Source organism: Gorilla gorilla, chromosome 1 (assembly GCF_029281585.2).
Source record: "Gorilla gorilla gorilla isolate KB3781 chromosome 1, NHGRI_mGorGor1-v2.1_pri, whole genome shotgun sequence".
Lineage (NCBI taxonomy): Eukaryota > Metazoa > Chordata > Mammalia > Primates > Hominidae > Gorilla > Gorilla gorilla.
In genome coordinates this window covers 84,084,979-84,102,671 of record NC_073224.2, presented here as the reverse complement: position 1 = coordinate 84,102,671, position 17,693 = coordinate 84,084,979, and the positions used below count along the sequence as shown (strand labels likewise).

The 17,693-nt window shown below is 40.5% G+C and overlaps 1 protein-coding gene across 1 annotated transcript; it reads left to right on the top strand.

Annotated features, from left to right (window-relative positions):
* The first annotated feature begins 6,903 nt into the window (after positions 1-6,903).
* FASLG (Fas ligand) lies at positions 6,904-15,283 on the top strand. The gene is made up of 4 exons (XM_004027912.5): positions 6,904-7,470; positions 8,016-8,061; positions 12,109-12,165; positions 13,396-15,283. The coding sequence occupies exons 1-4, from the start codon at positions 7,126-7,128 to the stop codon at positions 13,788-13,790; spliced, it is 843 nt and encodes a 280-aa protein (XP_004027961.1). The 5' UTR covers positions 6,904-7,125; the 3' UTR covers positions 13,791-15,283.
* The last annotated feature ends 2,410 nt before the right edge of the window (positions 15,284-17,693 follow it).

Genomic DNA, 17,693 nt, shown 5'->3' with positions numbered 1-17,693 from the left:
CTGAAATGTCAAGCAAAGATACAGCACACTTGAACGATATAATTAAAAAGCCCCAACTGATATATATATATATATAAATCATACCAAATACATGGATTTATAGCAAATTGAAAATAGATTTTTTTTCAAACAAGAGACACTCTCACAAAAATAGAGTATTAGCTGCAAGAAAAGTCTCAATAAGTTTCAAATGGTCAACATTATACAGACTACATTTTGCTCTCTCTCCTGAGGACTTAACCTGTATGGACCATGTCAGTGGGTTTCCTTGCTCTCTGGCCTTCAGTAGAGTTTGCCCAATGTGGAGTACCAGCAGAAGAGAAGGAGGTGGTGGAACAGGGTACTGACTGTGGCTCCTCCTTGTGTGGTCACCTTAGACAGGCTGGCAATTCTTAACTGGAAGTCAACAACCCTGGTCCTACAAGCTCTAGAGCATCATAGGATCCCTTTTGGTTTCCCACCTTTGTGTTTGTAAACAATCCCTTTTATTAAGTCCTTCTTAAGTTATTCTAATTTGAGTGTTTCAGCTGTTTGCAGATGAGATCCTATTGATACAATAGGGAAATTCTCTTAGTGACAGAGGCAACAGACAAAAATCCAAATACCTTTGGAAAATATACTCACACTTATTATGAGAAACTTTAGATGCAGGCTCTTCAAGAGTAGGATGAAGACAAACAGGTCCAAAATCACGGGTACTGTTCTAAAGAGTTCTTGAGGTCTGGGACAATATGAAAAGAAAAAGAATGAGGTATAAGGATTGAAAAAAAGATAAAAAATGGTCACCTTTTCCACTGATAATATAGATCTCTATTAAAAAACAGAATCAACAGACACACTATCAAAAGTAAAAAGAGAGATCCACAAGTTTGCAAGAATCAATATTATTTATTACAAAATAAAGAGTATTTATCTAAACCAACAATAACCATCTGTTATTAGTTGGCTATTGCTGCATAAAAATTTACCCCAAAGCATAATGATTTGAAATAAAAAATATTTATTATCTCACAATTTCTGTGGGTCATGAATCCAAGCTTGGTTTTGCTGGGTGGCTTGGGCTAACCTATGAGAGAGGTTGGGCTGCAATCATCTCCAGGCTCAACTGGAGCAGAATCCACTCATGTGACTCACTCACGTTGCTGTTGGAGGCTTCAGGTCCTTGCTGGATGTTCGCCAGAAAAATTACTTCTTTGCGACATGGGCCTCTCTGTTGGTCTACTCACAATCTGGAAGCTTGCTTCCCCTAGAATAGGGGAGGGGAGGAAGAGATGAAAACCATAGTTCTTTTTGCAGTTTAATCTTAGAGGAGAAATCCCGTCATTTCTGCTGTATTCTATTAGCTAGAATTGAGTCAGTTAAGTCTAGGCCACTCTCAAGGAGAGGGTATAATAGAAGTGCATAAATACCAGGAAGTGGGCAATTATTGGCATCATCTTAGAGACTACCTACCACAGCATCTGAAAATACCACAGAAAATAAGACCCCATTTGTAACCACAACAAAATTACAAAGCATCAAGCAATTCATCTAAGAAAGGGTGTATGAGACTACTCTGGAGAAAAATTTTAAAGGTCATAAAAATATGAAAAACTGTTACGGATAGGGTAAAAATAACAGTTCCTCCAAATTATTGCAATTACAGTTAATGGTTCAGTAGGATGTTTTAGGAACATGATAGCTTTTTCATATACATATATACATATATATATTTTTCCATATATATTTCATATATATACATATACATATGAAAAAATGAAATTAAATATGCCCAAAGTTGAGTCGATTTTAAAAAGAGAAAAACAAAAAGGAGGGGATTTTGCCATACCATCTCTCAAGACATTCCACAAAGCTGCAATTACAGAAACAATGTGACCCTGGTATCAGAATAGATAAACAGATCAATGAAACAGAAATAAGAGTTCAGAAAAAGACTCAACTATATGTGGAAACTTGATATGTGATAAATATGCCAATTCAGTGGAAGAAAAGATGGGTTGTGTGGGAAAATTAGTTCATACATGGAGAAAAATAGACTCCTGTCTCATCTCACAAAGGTGGACTCCAGATGGATTAAAGTCTAAATACAAAACCTGTGCAACTATGGATTAATATATATAATATTAAGTACATGGAGATCCTGCAAATCAGCACAAAAAAAGGTAAGAAACCCAGTTTAAAAATGGGCATGGCATGTGAACAGGAAATATACACAAAAAGGAAAACTTGAATGCCAACAAGCATATGATCAGATGTTTAACCTCACAAGAGATCAGAAAAAGGAAGATCAATAGACAATGATATATAATTTCATAGTCATAATGCTTGGCAAAAATTAAAAGGTGGATAATACCAAGTAGAGCTGAGGACATGGGATAAAATGGTTCTTCATAATTGGTGGTGGTGTCAAGGCATTCAGCCACTCAGATGAGCATCCAGAAATCACTTAGTGAAATTAAATATATAGGTGAATAAACAAGTTTCAGCCAGGAGTGTACTGGGGTCTTTGCTCACCTCTGGGGAAAATCAGATTTGGTTTTCTTACTAACTTGGCCGATGCCCTTGGAAGTCTCCTCTAGGTTTGTGAAGGTTCATAGCAGCTACTTTCCTTATGCATCACTGTCTGCGACTGCTGAGTCACCTCTGGAGCTCTGAGTTACAATCCACTGAGTCCACTTCCCTGGTAGAACACTGGATGGAAGAAAGAAATAGGAACTTTGTTCTCTTTATGCCCCTGTCCTTTTAACCTCCATGTGACTAACATCCTAGGTGTAGCAGCATACTTAAATCCTTTTTCTAGATGGTTAAGACAGTTTCTGAAGGAAATTACAATGCCGGAGGGACCACAATTGAAGATAACTTGAATTTTCATCTAATGAGAAGATACTTTAAAAAAATCATAACAACTAGTATAAGGTGGTTTCTCCTATTTTGTCCTCCATATAAATTTGCTCCCAAGTGTCACCCAGGTCCCTTTGAATCTCTATGGCTCGTAAGCCTCCCCCTCCTCCTAAAAGAGATTGTCAGCTCTGAATATTTCTCCTTTGTCTATCCTCAAGGAACCTCTGGTTCCAGAATCAGAGATTCTGCAGGTGCAGTTGGGGAGGGTAGAGCAAGACTTAGCAAAGCTCTTCCATTTAAATTCCCAGACTGTGGGAGCCACCAGCCTTTGATTTATTTATTAAGTTCATCTCTCAAAGGCAAATATTATTTTCTTTAGCATTCACAGAACTAAGATCTACTTCTAACAATTATTTCTCCTTATAAATAAGGTTTTGGAAATACCCCAAAACATAATGGGTCCCTGTTATTGTACATAGGGTTGTTTTATTTTTCCATGACTTTGCCAACCTGTGATGTTTGGTGGCATTACTGAAGATCAATATGAGTGTTTAAAGATGCTCTCTTTGACTCTATTTCAGTTGAGATTCTCTCTATGCCTGGAGGATAGCAGGAGGGTTGGGGGCAGGTATGGTCTTCTAATTTCTTCTGTTGCAGAATGAATCAAAAGAAGCAGCAGGGAAGAAGGAGATGTAAAAATACAGCATAATTCTTATTGGACAGTGCTGGAAGTTCCTGTGGGAGTTTGAGATAGAAAAATCGAGAGGTACTAGTCTGAAATGGAGAGGCTCATCAGTTCAGGGTAGGATCTCAGAGAGATACTGGATGTCAAACATTGACTTTGCACTTTCCCCTGCAACCTCTCTCCCTCTCTGCACTCCCTCTCTCCACTTTGTTTGTCCTTAATGGAAGAAGGTCGATTATATTAAGTCTACAGATGAATTATTTGGGGAAAGATTCACTAAATTTACAACATCTGTTGAGTGCCTACCTTGGTGCTAGGGACTATTCTAAGTGTATCAAATGCTTTGACTCATTTAATCCTCCCAACCCCCATAAAGCAAGTACTATTATGATCATGCTTATTTTTATAGATGAGAAAACTGTGGCACCGAGGAGGGAAGGTGACCTGTCCAGTTCACACAGCTAATGAGCAGAAGAGCTGGGATTGGAAGTCACATAGTTTAACTCCAGAACCACCCACTCCCAACCATCATGCAACACCACCTCCCCATCCAAGATATGGTGTATTTTTCCCACTTATTTGAATCTTTGACATTTTCAGTAGAATTTTTATAATTTAAAAGATATGGGTCAGGCACGGTGGCTCACGCCTGTAATCCCAGCACTTTGGGAGGCTGAGGCGGGCAGATCATGAGGTCAAGAGATTGAGACCATCCTGGCCAACATGGTGAAACCCCATCTCTACTAAAAATACAAAAATTAGCTGTGTGTGGTGGCATGTGCCTGTAGTCCCAGCTACTCGGGAGGCTGAGGCAGGATAATCACTTGAACCCAGGAGGCAGATGTTGCAGTGAGCTGAGATCACGCCATTGCATGCCAGCCTGGCGACAGAGTAAGACTCAATCTCAAAAAAATAAAAAATACATATATATGGTTCTGGACAATTTTTGTTACAGTTATTTTGGGATTTTCAAATAGTTTTTTTTGTTGTCTATATGGTAGAATTCTTAAAATTACAATTTCTGATTATGAAGTTTAAAGTTAGTTGAATTCATAACGACGAATAAAGTCACATGTGAGTTCAAAAGCTCGTTAACTCGTGCACTGTCTTGCTAGTCTCATCCCTTGCACTGTTTAAGAGTGGAGAGTGGGATGTGAGCAGGAGCGCCTGGTAAGGAGGCAGTAGGAGCTGACGCTAAAGAGCCTTGGGTAATGGTAAGAAGCTTGCCTTGCTCCTGAATCAAACCTTCCAACAGAAGGCAGGGAAGTGAGATCATTAGGTTTGTTTTTTAAAAAGCATCTTTCTTATAGCATTTTACTGGGTGATTTGGGCTTGGGAAAGGTCGGTGGCAGGGCACCTGTTAGGGCATTATTGCAGTATTTCAGGTGAGAGATAAAGTCTGACCCCAGGCAACAGCAGTAAGAAAAATGGGAGTGGCGAGGATGGGGCAGGGGAGCAGTACACTGAGGGGAGGGTAAGGAACAGGTCTCAGGTAAAAGCAACAGTCCTAGGTGACCAGTTAAACGTTGGGGGAGAGGAAAAGAAAGGAGATGAAGTTGCCACCAGAAAGAGTGGCCTCAGGAGAAAGGGGTTGTATAGGGATGGGGATGGGGTGGGATGGGCAGAATGTATCAGGGAAATAGTACCCTTGGGGTTGGTTTGGTACAGGTGAGTGGGCCTGAATGATAGTAACGGAAATCCCAAAGCATGATATAAAAACTAATGAAATTTGAAAAGTAATAAACATGAAAAAAATGAAAAATTTTGATTTATGGGGGATTTATTTGGCTTCTATTGGAGAATGATTAGGACTGAAGCTAACTACTTGGAAGTTATTGGCATATAAATGGTATGTGAGGCCAGAGGAAATGGTGAGATGAGCCCAAGTAGAGAGGCCAGCTTTAAACAACAACAACAAAAAAAAAAAAGAAAAAAAAAAAAAGAAAAAAGCAAAACAAAGAAATAGGACACAGAGTTAAATTTGAATGTCAGATATACGATGAATAATTGTTTAGTATATTCCATGTTTGGACATGTTTAAGACCTACTTGTCCTAAAAATAATGTATTATTTATCTGAAATTCAAATTTAACTGGGCACCGTGTATTTCATCTGGCAACCATAACAGGGGCAGCACACAGAAATGTTGGCAGGGACCAGGCAGGCCTTTCAGATAGTGAGGTGGTGTGTGAGACACAGGCCAGTGGTGGAGGCTGGGTGACCCAGAACACCTGTCTCTCGTTCTCAGGGGCAGCTGCTACATACTTCCCACTGATTGGGTTTGCAGAGATGGCCTCGAGGGTGTCTGATATTCTGATATTTCAAAACAGAATAGAAATATGTATTTTAATGTGTATTTAATATATATATTAAAATATTTTTAATATTGATATTAAAAGTGGTCAATTGGGCTGAGTGCAGTGGCTCATGCCTGTAATTCCAGCACTTTGGGAAACTGAGGCAGGAGGATGTCTTGAAGCTAGGAGTTTGAAACAAGCCTGGGCAACATAGCAAGTCCCCATCTGTACCAAAAAAAAAAAGAGAATAAATTAGTCAGGTGTAGTGACTTATGCCTATAATCCCAGCTACTCAGGAGGCCAAGGCAAGAGGATTGCTTGAGCCCAGGAGTTTGAGGCTGCAGTTAACTACGATAGCACCACTGCACTCCAGCCTGGGTGACAGAGTGGGACTCTGTCTCTTTTTAAATAAATAAGTAAATAAATAAACTGGGCAAACAATGAAAATGAAAACATTGTGAAATACAAAGCAGCTCTGTGGGTTCCACTGGTTTGCAGTCTCTGATCTAATTTCTAAAGTGGGTGTAGCAGGTTTTTAACCTGTAAATTATGGTGATTGGTAGGTCAGGGTAAATGGTAGTTGTGTGTGGGGAAGAGATGATGGCAACAGATGTTTTCCTCCTGCAAAAACTAAAATGTGGGAGTGACTTCTCTGGCCATGACTCCATGGTCTCTCCCCTCAGAGCCATTTTCAGTAAAATTTTTATAGTTTAAAAAATACGGTTCTGAACAATTTTTGTTAGAGTTATTTTGGGATTTTTAAATAGTTTTTTGATTGTATATATGGTAGAGTTCTTTAAATTATACAATTATAATGTATAAAAAAGCATGCAATTATAATTCATAAAATTATAGCCCCACTGACCATTCTCCTGTAGCTGGGAGCAGTTCACACCAACAGGGCTATACCCCCATGCTGACCTGCTCTGCAGGATCCCAGGAAGGTGAGCATAGCCTACCAACCTGTTTGGGTAGCACAGCGACAGCAACTGAGGCCTTGAAGGCTATCATCAGAAAATTGTGGGCGGAAACTTCCAGGGGTTTGCTCTGAGCTTCTTGAGGCTTCTCAGCTTCAGCTGCAAAGTGAGTGGGTGTTTCTCTGAGAAGCAGAATCAGAGAGAGAGAGAGAGAGAAAGAGAAAGACAGAGGTGTTTCCCTTAGCTATGGAAACTCTATAAGAGAGATCCAGCTTGCCTCCTCTTGAGCAGTCAGCAACGGGGTCCCGTCCTTGACACCTCAGCCTCTACAGGACTGAGAAGAAGTAAAACCGTTTGCTGGGGCTGGCCTGACTCACCAGCTGCCATGCAGCAGCCCTTCAATTACCCATATCCCCAGATCTACTGGGTGGACAGCAGTGCCAGCTCTCCCTGGGCCCCTCCAGGCACAGTTCTTCCCTGTCCAACCTCTGTGCCCAGAAGGCCTGGTCAAAGGAGGCCACCACCACCACCACCACCGCCACCACTACCACCACCGCCGCTGCCACCACTGCCTCCACTACCGCTGCCACCCCTGAAGAAGAGAGGGAACCACAGCACAGGCCTGTGTCTCCTTGTGATGTTTTTCATGGTTCTGGTTGCCTTGGTAGGATTGGGCCTGGGGATGTTTCAGCTCTTCCACCTACAGAAGGAGCTGGCAGAACTCCGAGAGGTAAGCCTGCCAGCAGACTGCTGTGCCCTGGAGGCACCAGGCATAAGGGGATGGAGGGCCCACTGCCTGGCTTGCAAAGTGCTTTTCAATCCTTTTTTTTTTTTTCTTAGAAATGGGTTGTTCTAGTTATTCTATTCTATAGACAGAGAAATGGAGGCTCATAGGGGTGAAGGGAATATTTTTCACTTTGTAAAGAATCAGAGCCCAACAGTTTTTCTTTCCTCAGTTGTCAACTCAGTCTGTTGAACCACTTACTGCCTCATACCTATTGATTTAAGGAGTAAAAAACAAACAAACAAAACTTTTAAGTTTTGCTTGGAAGTAAATTTGTTCAGATGACCAAACTAAATCTTGAAAATTGGTACGATTCCAAATCACAAAACTGAGGGACAGTGAGGCAAAATTGCTTGGCCAAAGCCCAAGTTAGCAGAACTTCTGAGGTATTTGGATTCTCTTTCCAGGGCTTGGTTTATTTGACGATTCTGCCTCTTTTGCTTAAAGAATTTTATTTTTATTATACATCTTTTCTCTTTCTGTTTTACTAGTCTACCAGCCAGATGCACACAGCATCATCTTTGGAGAAGCAAATAGGTGAGTCTTTTTTCGCATGTACATTGAGTTCCCAAAGATGAACTTCAGCATGGAACTATGTTAATGGAATGCCTTAAATTCTGTCCCACACTTTGTTTTCTGTACACTATAAGAGGAATTCTGGCTAATTCAGAATCTCTGGTCTATGATTCCTTGAGCTGCTTTAAAAATGTGAAGTGAATTGAATTGCTCACAATCAATATAGCTGAGCACTGCACACAATTCAAAATTACTTCCACTTGACTTTGGAAAGAGACACACATATACAACCCTGGACCTTTGCCCCCTGAGAAGTGGCTCCAGGCCTGTCCCCTTCCACAGACATCCTGGTCCTGGCACACACGCCAGTGGCTGTAACTCCTGGGAAGAGAAGGCGAAGCGAAGGCAGAGACAGATGTTTCTGAGAAACGTCCTTTCCTCTTTTAAACGCCCTAAAGAGATTACATTAAAGCTTTATTTACAATATGTTTTATAGGATGTAAGCTTTTAAAACGTGGATAATCAATTCCCCACATTAGAATGGTTTTTCTTGAAGTCACTGAGAAGCTTAAGGGATGACTTCAGCCATCATTCAAAGGATGTTCAGCTTCACCCACAGAGGCAGTCATGAGGTACCCTTGATCACAAAGGAAAATCCTTTGTATGGGAGCTAGGGCAAGAAGATGATATGTTGAACACTGATCTCATGAAATTTCAGGGCATAGTTGTGCAAGCTCAACTTGGTGAGCTTGCCCAAGACCACTGGTGAATATGCCCAAGACCACTGGTATGCCATTGGGGCTAGAAGGAACACAGGCTCTTGATGCCTTGTCACCTACAGGGCTTTCCAGTACTGGACTGGTGCCTCATGAAGTAGGGAAACTCCTGTCTCTCTGTAGTGAGCATGGAATAAGAAATAGATGAAAAGCAGGATACCTCTGCAAAGACTATAGGTAGATCTCATCCTTAGAAACTCAGAATAAAGAAGAATGCAGCACTGGCCATCTATTAAGTGAAGCAAGTTCCAGTTTCTCCGGATGTGGCTACTGCATGCGACCCAGTCACCTGTCTACTATCCTAGACTGTTAAGTTCTTGTAGGAGCCACTGTTGGGATGCTCTGGCCCCTGCTTCTGTGTCCTAATCCTTAAATGTTAGAAAGTCCATATGTACACAAGCAGAGTGGAAATATTTGATAGAAAAGTAAAGCCTCTGGAGGACATCTGAAATAAGATCATTTTGAAAATCTGTGGAATGTGCCTGGTCTGATAGGTACCTAATTATTCATCTTTCACCCACTCTCTGGAGTCAATTGAGTGATTAAAAGTCAAATGATCAGGTGAGTCAGATCCATCTACCCCAGTAAGCAATTATCTTCTCAAGATCAACCCAAATAAACCAGAAATTGGTAAATTATCACATGGAAATCAAATCAGTAACTTTACTAATAAGAGATGCAAATTAAAAATACGGAATACCAATTTTCATCAAATTAGTAAAGATTAAAAAAAAACCCAGACTGACAAAGATTTGAGAGAAAAGTGCCTGTTCAAACATTAGTTTCAGCCAGTATACATGTAAATTGCTATAACTTTTTCTGAAGAGCACTTTAGAAATACATAGCAAGAGCTTGTAACTAGTAGTTTACGTTGTAATCCTATCGCTAAGAATTTATCTTAAGAAAATAATCAGAGATGTGCCCGAAGATTTATATATAAGGATGTTCATTACTTCCTTATGAGCCTATTTATAATAAATAATTCAGAAGAAACTTGAATGCCTCATACGAGATTAGTTATATACATTATGGTGTATTCAGACAAGCACGTAATAAGCAGCAACTAAAAGTGATGTATCAGAAGGACATTTAATGCTTTGGGGATTGTGCACTCTGTATTGTTAGATAAAAAGACAAGTTACAAAAGGGTATGTTTAGTTTCATACTGACTATGTAACCATGTATGCACATTTTTATATTCTTAGGAACTGGAAGGTTTTACACACTGACATACTAACAGTGATTTTCTCTGGGAGATACTATTATAGATTATTTATACTTTCTAATTTGCTCCTTTTTACATTTTCCATTTTTCCCGGTTAACTAATTAAATCTTTTATTCATTCACATGTGTGAGGCTAGATGTTGGGGGTTGGATGCTGATTGAGGATGAGCCAGCCCAGGGGGCCTGTCCTTATGGAGCTTTTAGCATGGGGAAGAAGCTAAACAAAAGCAAGCAAACAGACCATGCAATTCCAAAGTTGTACTAAGTACAACCTGAGAATCTTCTCTAAGGAGGTGTTGTTTACGCTAACACCTTGGGGGGTCAGAAGCCCGATGAGTGAACGGCTGTGTGCATGTGCTGTGGAGTGGGGTGGGGCTGGAGGAGGGCATTTCAGCGCTGGGAACGGCACATGCAAAAACCCTGGGGCAGGAAGCACTCATCACCAGTGTCTAGGATATCCTTGCAATTTATTTATTCCAGTATAGGTACAGCAGATATTCTTAGTGAGCATGTTCTGTAAGAATAACGTTGTACTAAGCTCTGTGAGGGATATAAAGACATGCAACATGTGGTTCTCTGTTCCGTTTCCTGCCGGTGCGTGGCTGAGTGCCAGATTAGTTGCTCGGGTGGTTTGCGGTGTAGGAATGCAGGGGAGACTCAGTTTTGCCTTTCCTGTTCGCTAACACCTCCTACATGGTGGGTTGTCTTGGATGACTAGAGAGGTCATGATTGCTCAGCTAATGTTCTCTGTGGATTGGGCCATTCTCATACCATGTGTGAGTTTTACAGGCTAATCACGAACCTGACATAGACAAGCATCTCGTGTGAATATTTACTGAAGTCCCAGTTAGCTGAATTCATTAGCTAAGTGGCAGCTGTCTATCTTGTCTGAAACAGTTGAAGTCAGAGAAATAGTGTCTGTTTTGAGAACTATTGTCTATCCTTCCATTTAATTTGTCCGACATTTGCTAGTAACATGCCCCGTGTTAGAAACTGGGCTTCTCTGGTGAACTCAACGTATCGTAAGGAACTTGTCGTTATTTGAGGGGAATAAGATAATTTATGTAGTTACCCCAGAGACAAGAGGAGTCAGAAATGACAAGAGAGGGGAAGACAGAGGGATCCTAGATTTCAAAAGAGGGGCAGATCATATTTGATCAAAAAAGGCTTGAGAGGGTTTCCCAAAGAAAGCGGTACTAGGTAGTCCTTATGGGATGTTTAGGAATTTGACACAGAAATCTGCTTGAAAGAACATTACGGGCAGAAGACATGGCATGAACAAAGGCACAGAGGAAGGAAAGTGGGGGTATGTGTAGGCCACAGAACTCCCTTTGTGTGGCAGTGCTCAGTGGGAGTAAGGAGATAAGGCTGGACAGATGGGCTGGGATTGTGTGATGGGGAGACTTGTATACGACTGCATCTTCGGGGAGGAGCAATTAAAGGTGTTTGAGGACTCAGTGATATGAGGTGATTGTCAGAGGTCTTAAGATAATTAATTTGGGGCAGATTCTAAAATGTCACTGGGGGAAGATCTGGTGACACGCAGACAGATCAGTAGTCTTCTTCAGCCTCTGTCCTGTAAGTCTTTGGAACAAGAGAATCAGAGTGGACAGAGCCCTGGAATTGGCGTCAGGAGACCAGGGTGTGGTCCCATCTGTGATGCTGACTAGCTGGGTCTTCTTGGATTAGTCACCCAACTTCTAAGCTCATTTTGCAATCGATAAGGTGGGACAATAATACCTACCTCAAAGGGTTGTGGTGAGTTCTAAATGCAATAACTGACATGACAGCTCTTTATGAATAAATGTTTATATTAATTATGTTTTATTGTAACATTATAATTTATACATATGTCAATCTTAATTTGGTTTATTTTTTTACCTCTTTGTTTCTGAAATATAGACTACTATGAATCCTGCAGTTCAGACTTACATGATTAGTATATGTTAGATTGTTGCCATTTATGGTTTTAAAATCTTTTTTTTTAAATGATTGGATTTAAATTGCCACCAAAATAATAGTTGCTATTTCATTTTAACATATATTTTTCCTCTGTCTATGATACAGGCCACCCCAGTCCACCCCCTGAAAAAAAGGAGCTGAGGAAAGTGGCCCATTTAACAGGTCTGTATCTGGAAGGTACAGGTGGGGTTTGGGAAAGCTTTTGGCAAAAGGCAAAATGGCTGCCTGGTTTCCATTACCAGGCTCTAGAGAGTTGTTACTTCCTGGAGACAGTATTTGAACCCAATAATACTAACACTTTTCTTGTCGAGTCAGTCTTATGAACACACTTCGATCCCGTATCCTCTGGGCAAGGCCCTCTTCTAAATTGGAGACCTGGAGCTGATTATGACATGACCCCTGCCCATAAGGAGCTCATTCTTTTCAGTCATTCCAAAGTCCCTTGGGGGATTGGGGGCACAGATCCAAGAGGTGAGAGCTGAGAAGGTGAGGAATGAAGACTTATTTTAGTCAGTGCTTTCTTGGTTTTCTGGAAGAGCTTCACTCTGCTTTGTCCAAGAGTATAAATAGGAGCGAGAAGGGAGACTCAATCCTGGCACTTGCAGACTTTCAATATGTGCCTGTAAAGTGGAGTGAAATGATATGGTATGGGCACTCCCATTATAAACTACATAAATAATGGAATAAATATCACAGAAAGTGGTAGGCTATTGTCCCTGGAATTATTTAGGCAGAAATTGTAGAATGATCCGGTCACATCAGCAGCACTTACTGAATACCTGCTGTGTGCCAATTTGGGGATGTGAAGATGAGTAGCACATGGCTCTTGCCCCCAGGGAGCTTGACATCTAATAGGGAGAGACAGGCACTTATGATAATTTCAGTACTTCAGAGATTTAGGTTATGTTCATGATGTTGTGGGGATACAAAGAAAAGGGAACTGTACCCCAAATTGAGGGGCCGAATAATTCTTACTGCAGGTGAGAAGATGGACCAGATGGTCCCTAAGATCCTTCCCAACTTTAGAACTTTAGAGTTCCTTGGATTTGGCTTTTTCCTTCAGGAAAGGACTTCAAAGCCTAGCAGTTTTGGTGCTAGTTCTGAAGATAGTAAAATCTTTGTTCCAGAGAGCGAATATTTTCTCAATAATTTCTTACTGCAATGGATTGTGGGTATATACTATTGTTCCAATTGTGTGGATGACAAAATAGGACAACGTTGTTGAGGAAATTCTGTGATGGATCAAGTTCTGACCCCTCAGACAGTTCTATACCAGCTTTCATTCTGGGTGAAACATTTGTTCAAGGAAGGGCCCACAGTTTTGCCTTAGAAACTTAGTTTGTTGGATGCATGACTATTCCTTGCTGAAAGCTCCTTTTGGATTTATTTCAGGCAAGCCCAACTCAAGGTCCATGCCTCTGGAATGGGAAGACACCTATGGAATTGTCCTGCTTTCTGGAGTGAAGTATAAGAAGGGTGGCCTTGTGATCAATGAAACTGGGCTGTACTTTGTATATTCCAAAGTATACTTCCGGGGTCAATCTTGCAACAACCTGCCCCTGAGCCACAAGGTCTACATGAGGAACTCTAAGTATCCCCAGGATCTGGTGATGATGGAGGGGAAGATGATGAGCTACTGCACTACTGGGCAGATGTGGGCCCGCAGCAGCTACCTGGGGGCAGTGTTCAATCTTACCAGTGCTGATCATTTATATGTCAACGTATCTGAGCTCTCTCTGGTCAATTTTGAGGAATCTCAGACGTTTTTCGGCTTATATAAGCTCTAAGAGAAGCACTTTGGGATTCTTTCCATTATGATTCTTTGTTACAGGCACCGAGAATGTGGTATTCAGTGAGGGTCTTCTTACATGCATTTGAGGTCAAGTAAGAAGACATGAACCAAGTGGACCTTGAGACCACAGGGTTCAAAATGTCTGTAGCTCCTCAACTCACCTAATGTTTATGAGCCAGACAAATGGAGGAATATGACAGAGCATAAAACTCTGGGCTGCCATGTGAAGAGGCAGAAGCATGAAAAAGCAGCTACCAGGTGTTCTACACTCATCTTAGTGCCTGAGAGTATTTAGGCAGATTGAAAAGGACACCTTTTAACTCACCTCTCAGGGTGGGCCTTGCTACCTCAAGGGGGACTGTCTTTCAGATACATGGTTGTGACCTGAGTGTTTACGGGATGGAAAAGGAAGACTAGAGGCTTGCATAATAAGCTAAAGAGGCTGAAAGAGGCCAATGCCCCACTGGCAGCATCTTCACTTCTAAGTGCATATCCTGAGCCATCGGTGAAACTAGCAGATAAGCAAGAGAGATGTTTTGGGGACTCATTTCATTCCTAACACAGCATGTGTATTTCCAGTGCAATTGTAGGGGTGTGTGTGTGTGTGTGTGTGTGTGTGTGTGTGTATGACTAAAGAGAGAATGTAGATATTGTGAAGTACATACTAGGAAAATATGGGTTGCATTTGGTCAAGATTTTGAATGCTTCCTGACAGTCAACTCTAATAGTGCTTAAAAATCATTGATTGTCAGCTACTAATGATGTTTTCCTATAATATAATAAATATTTATGTAGATGTGCATTTTTGTGAAATGAAAACATGTAATAAAAAGTATATGTTAGGATACAAATAATTTTTAGAATTTACTAATATTTGAATTTTTTGCTTATTATTTCTTTCCTCCCTGATTTCTTCATTCATTATGATATCAGACCACTTTTAAGAGTAATTTACTGGAGTGAGAAGAACTATGAAGCAAATCTTTCTGCCTTTGCCAGGCCTTCCTTCTCTCTATATATTCTCTTTCCTCTTCACCTCCCAGAGTTTCCATTACCAATATTATGACCAATGTTAAGCTTAGCCAACTTTCCATAGATTTGATGAGAAATTATATTTTCCTGAAGGCAGAACCATGGCACAGTGGAAAGGGCACATATTTTGGACTAAAAAACTTAGATTTGAATCTTTGTTCTTCCACGTACTGCCTATGTAAGCACTGGTTAGGTCACTTGACCTTCCTTGAACAAAAAAAGAGCTGAAAGTATCAGACACATAGAACATCAAAAAATGGTGTCTGCCACTACTAAGCCACTCTATTAGAGCCACTTCATTCTCCAGAGGCCACTGATCTGTGGGATCCATCTAAGCACCTGGTTTCTTGTATTCTCATGCTTGTCATTCACAACGGCCTTTTCCTATTTTCTTCAACCACTCACTATCATGGGCTCTCCCTAGACTTTGTTATCATTAAAAATTATAGTAACTCCTTTGGAATTTGATTTTAGGTGTCTTATTTTCACGACATCATCTTCTATTATTCCAGTGGAATTGGTCCAACATTTTCTTTTCTAAAATATTTTTGAAAATATTGAGACTTCTAATTAATAAACTTTATTATTTTCTTATATATACATCAGCTCCTTCCACGTCTTCACTTCTCTCTATGTCCAGCGTAAATGTCATCATCTGTCATGACAACCAGCACCTTGGAAAGACTCTCAACTCCAAAATACTCTCTTCCTCCAATGTATTACCCTTGCAAAAATCCTATTTTCTTTAAGCTGTCATCCCAGAAGCTGGATGTTGTTGGACAAAAATTACCCAAACAGGCTGCCTAGTTTTAGTTCATTTTTATCTAACATGAATTTAAATCAATCAATGATTGATCTATCACTGACTTAGTTTTATTTTTTGATTGATTTGAATAGGTAGTACATGTACATGGTACAAATTTTAAAAGATACATAAGGATATATGATGAAAATAAGTCCTCGTTCCACCCTGTCTAGTGGCTCAATTTTTGTTTCCTAACATTGTCTTGCAGAGATGATATATATATATAAATATGAAATCATTTTACTTTGGAGTTTCTCAACCATGGATCTGTGACATTCTAAGCTGAAAAATTGCTTGCTATGAGGTTGTCCTGTACACTGTAGGATGTTTAGCAGCACCCCTTCTCTCTACCAACTAGATGCCAGAAGCATCCTCCCCGCCCAAACTTGTGACAACCAAAAAATATCTCCAGACATTGCCAAATGTCCCCATGGTGGGGAGGGGGCCAAAGTTGCCTCTGGTTGAGAACCTCTACCTTACACTGATGAACTCAATGGTCATTCAACATTGTCTAGCACTTTTCTTCAGTTCAATCTTAAGCATTTTTCTTTACTTATAGAGTCAATAATATTATATTTTTTCCTCTTGCAAACCAACCACATGCCTTCCTCCCACTACGCAACTCTCTTCTACACAAAAACACAATTCCACCTGCGTCTGCATGATCTCTTCCTTCCATCTGGTCTCAGTGGAGAAATAGGACAATTTTCACTTGTCTGCTAGACTCACCTTTCCTCTTCCCTTCCTTGTCCCTTGTTAACATTTTCTTCTCTCCTCTAAATCCTCAAATTATCCCTGTATATGAAATCATTTCCAACAGTATGTACCTTTGTTCAAATATGTATATATCTTTTCCAACACTATGTACATTTGTTCAAGTATGTACATATCTTTATATGTATATATGCACATATCTTTAAGAATAATTTATTGCTGGGCGCAGTGGCTCACGCCTGTAATCCCAGCACTTTGGGAGGCCAAGGCCGGTGGATCACGAGGTCAGGAGATTGAGACCATCCTGGCTACCATGGTGAGACCCCGTCTCTACTAAAAAGAAATACAAAAAATTAGCTAGGCATGGTGGTTGGCACCTGTAGTCCCAGCTACTTGGGAGGCTGAGGCAGGAGAATGGCGTGAACCCAGGAGGCGGAGCTTGTGGTGAGCTGAGATCAGGGGCCACTGCACTCCAGCCTGGGGCAACAGAGTGAGACTCTGTCTTAAAAAAAAAAAAAAAAAAAGAATAATTTATTGGGTGGGAAGAACTATGAAGCAAATCTTTCCAGGCCTTCCTTCTCTCTATACATTGTCTTTCCTCTCCACCTCCCAGAGTTTCCATTACCAATATTATGACCAGTGTTATACTCATCCAAATTTCTATAGATGTCATGGTTACTTGTTTTTGCCTGGGGGAAGAGCAGTGGCATAGTGGAAAGGACATAGACTTTGGACTAAAAACTTAGATTAAAACCTTCATTCTTCCACTTATGAACTATGCAATCTCTGGGCAGATCCCCTTTCATTAATGGACAACCCAAACCAAACCACCTGCATCTTCCAGACCAAACAAGGTGAAAACTTTTTGTTTTACCCTTCACTATCCCCAGCTCTGACTGCGTTTCTCATTTCCCAGGAGAGACAAACATCTGGACAGGCTGTCTCCATGCACATGGGCTCCATTTCCATCACCAGAATTTCTCTGGTTCAGGTTTCTCATGTGACATTCAAGTGTCATCTCCTCAGGTATCCTAAATAGAGTCCCCTCCTTTTCTCATTATTTTATGGTTATTTTTTTCTTTCTTAGTACTTACCAAAACTTGTGATTATATATATTTTGACCACTTTAAAAATATTTGTTTTTTCCACTGGAATAAAATTTCCAAAAGCAAGGTTTTTTGGGTTTTTTTCTACCTTGTTTACCACTCCATCCACATAAACTCACCTAGTGCTTGACACACATTAGAAACTCAATATATATTTGTTGACCTTAGTTATAAGGCGGGTGTCTCTTGGCTTATATATGTGCATATGTTTTTAGGAGTACTCTGAATCTATATTAGTGCC

Coding starts and splice junctions, on each gene's coding strand:
- FASLG (XM_004027912.5), top strand. CDS start 7,126: ATGCAGCAGCCCTTCAATTACCCATATCCCCAGATCTACTGGGTGGAC. Junction 7,471..8,015: donor AGCTGGCAGAACTCCGAGAG/GTAAGCCTGCCA, acceptor CTGTTTTACTAG/TCTACCAGCCAGATGCACAC. Junction 8,062..12,108: donor ATCTTTGGAGAAGCAAATAG/GTGAGTCTTTTT, acceptor TCTATGATACAG/GCCACCCCAGTCCACCCCCT.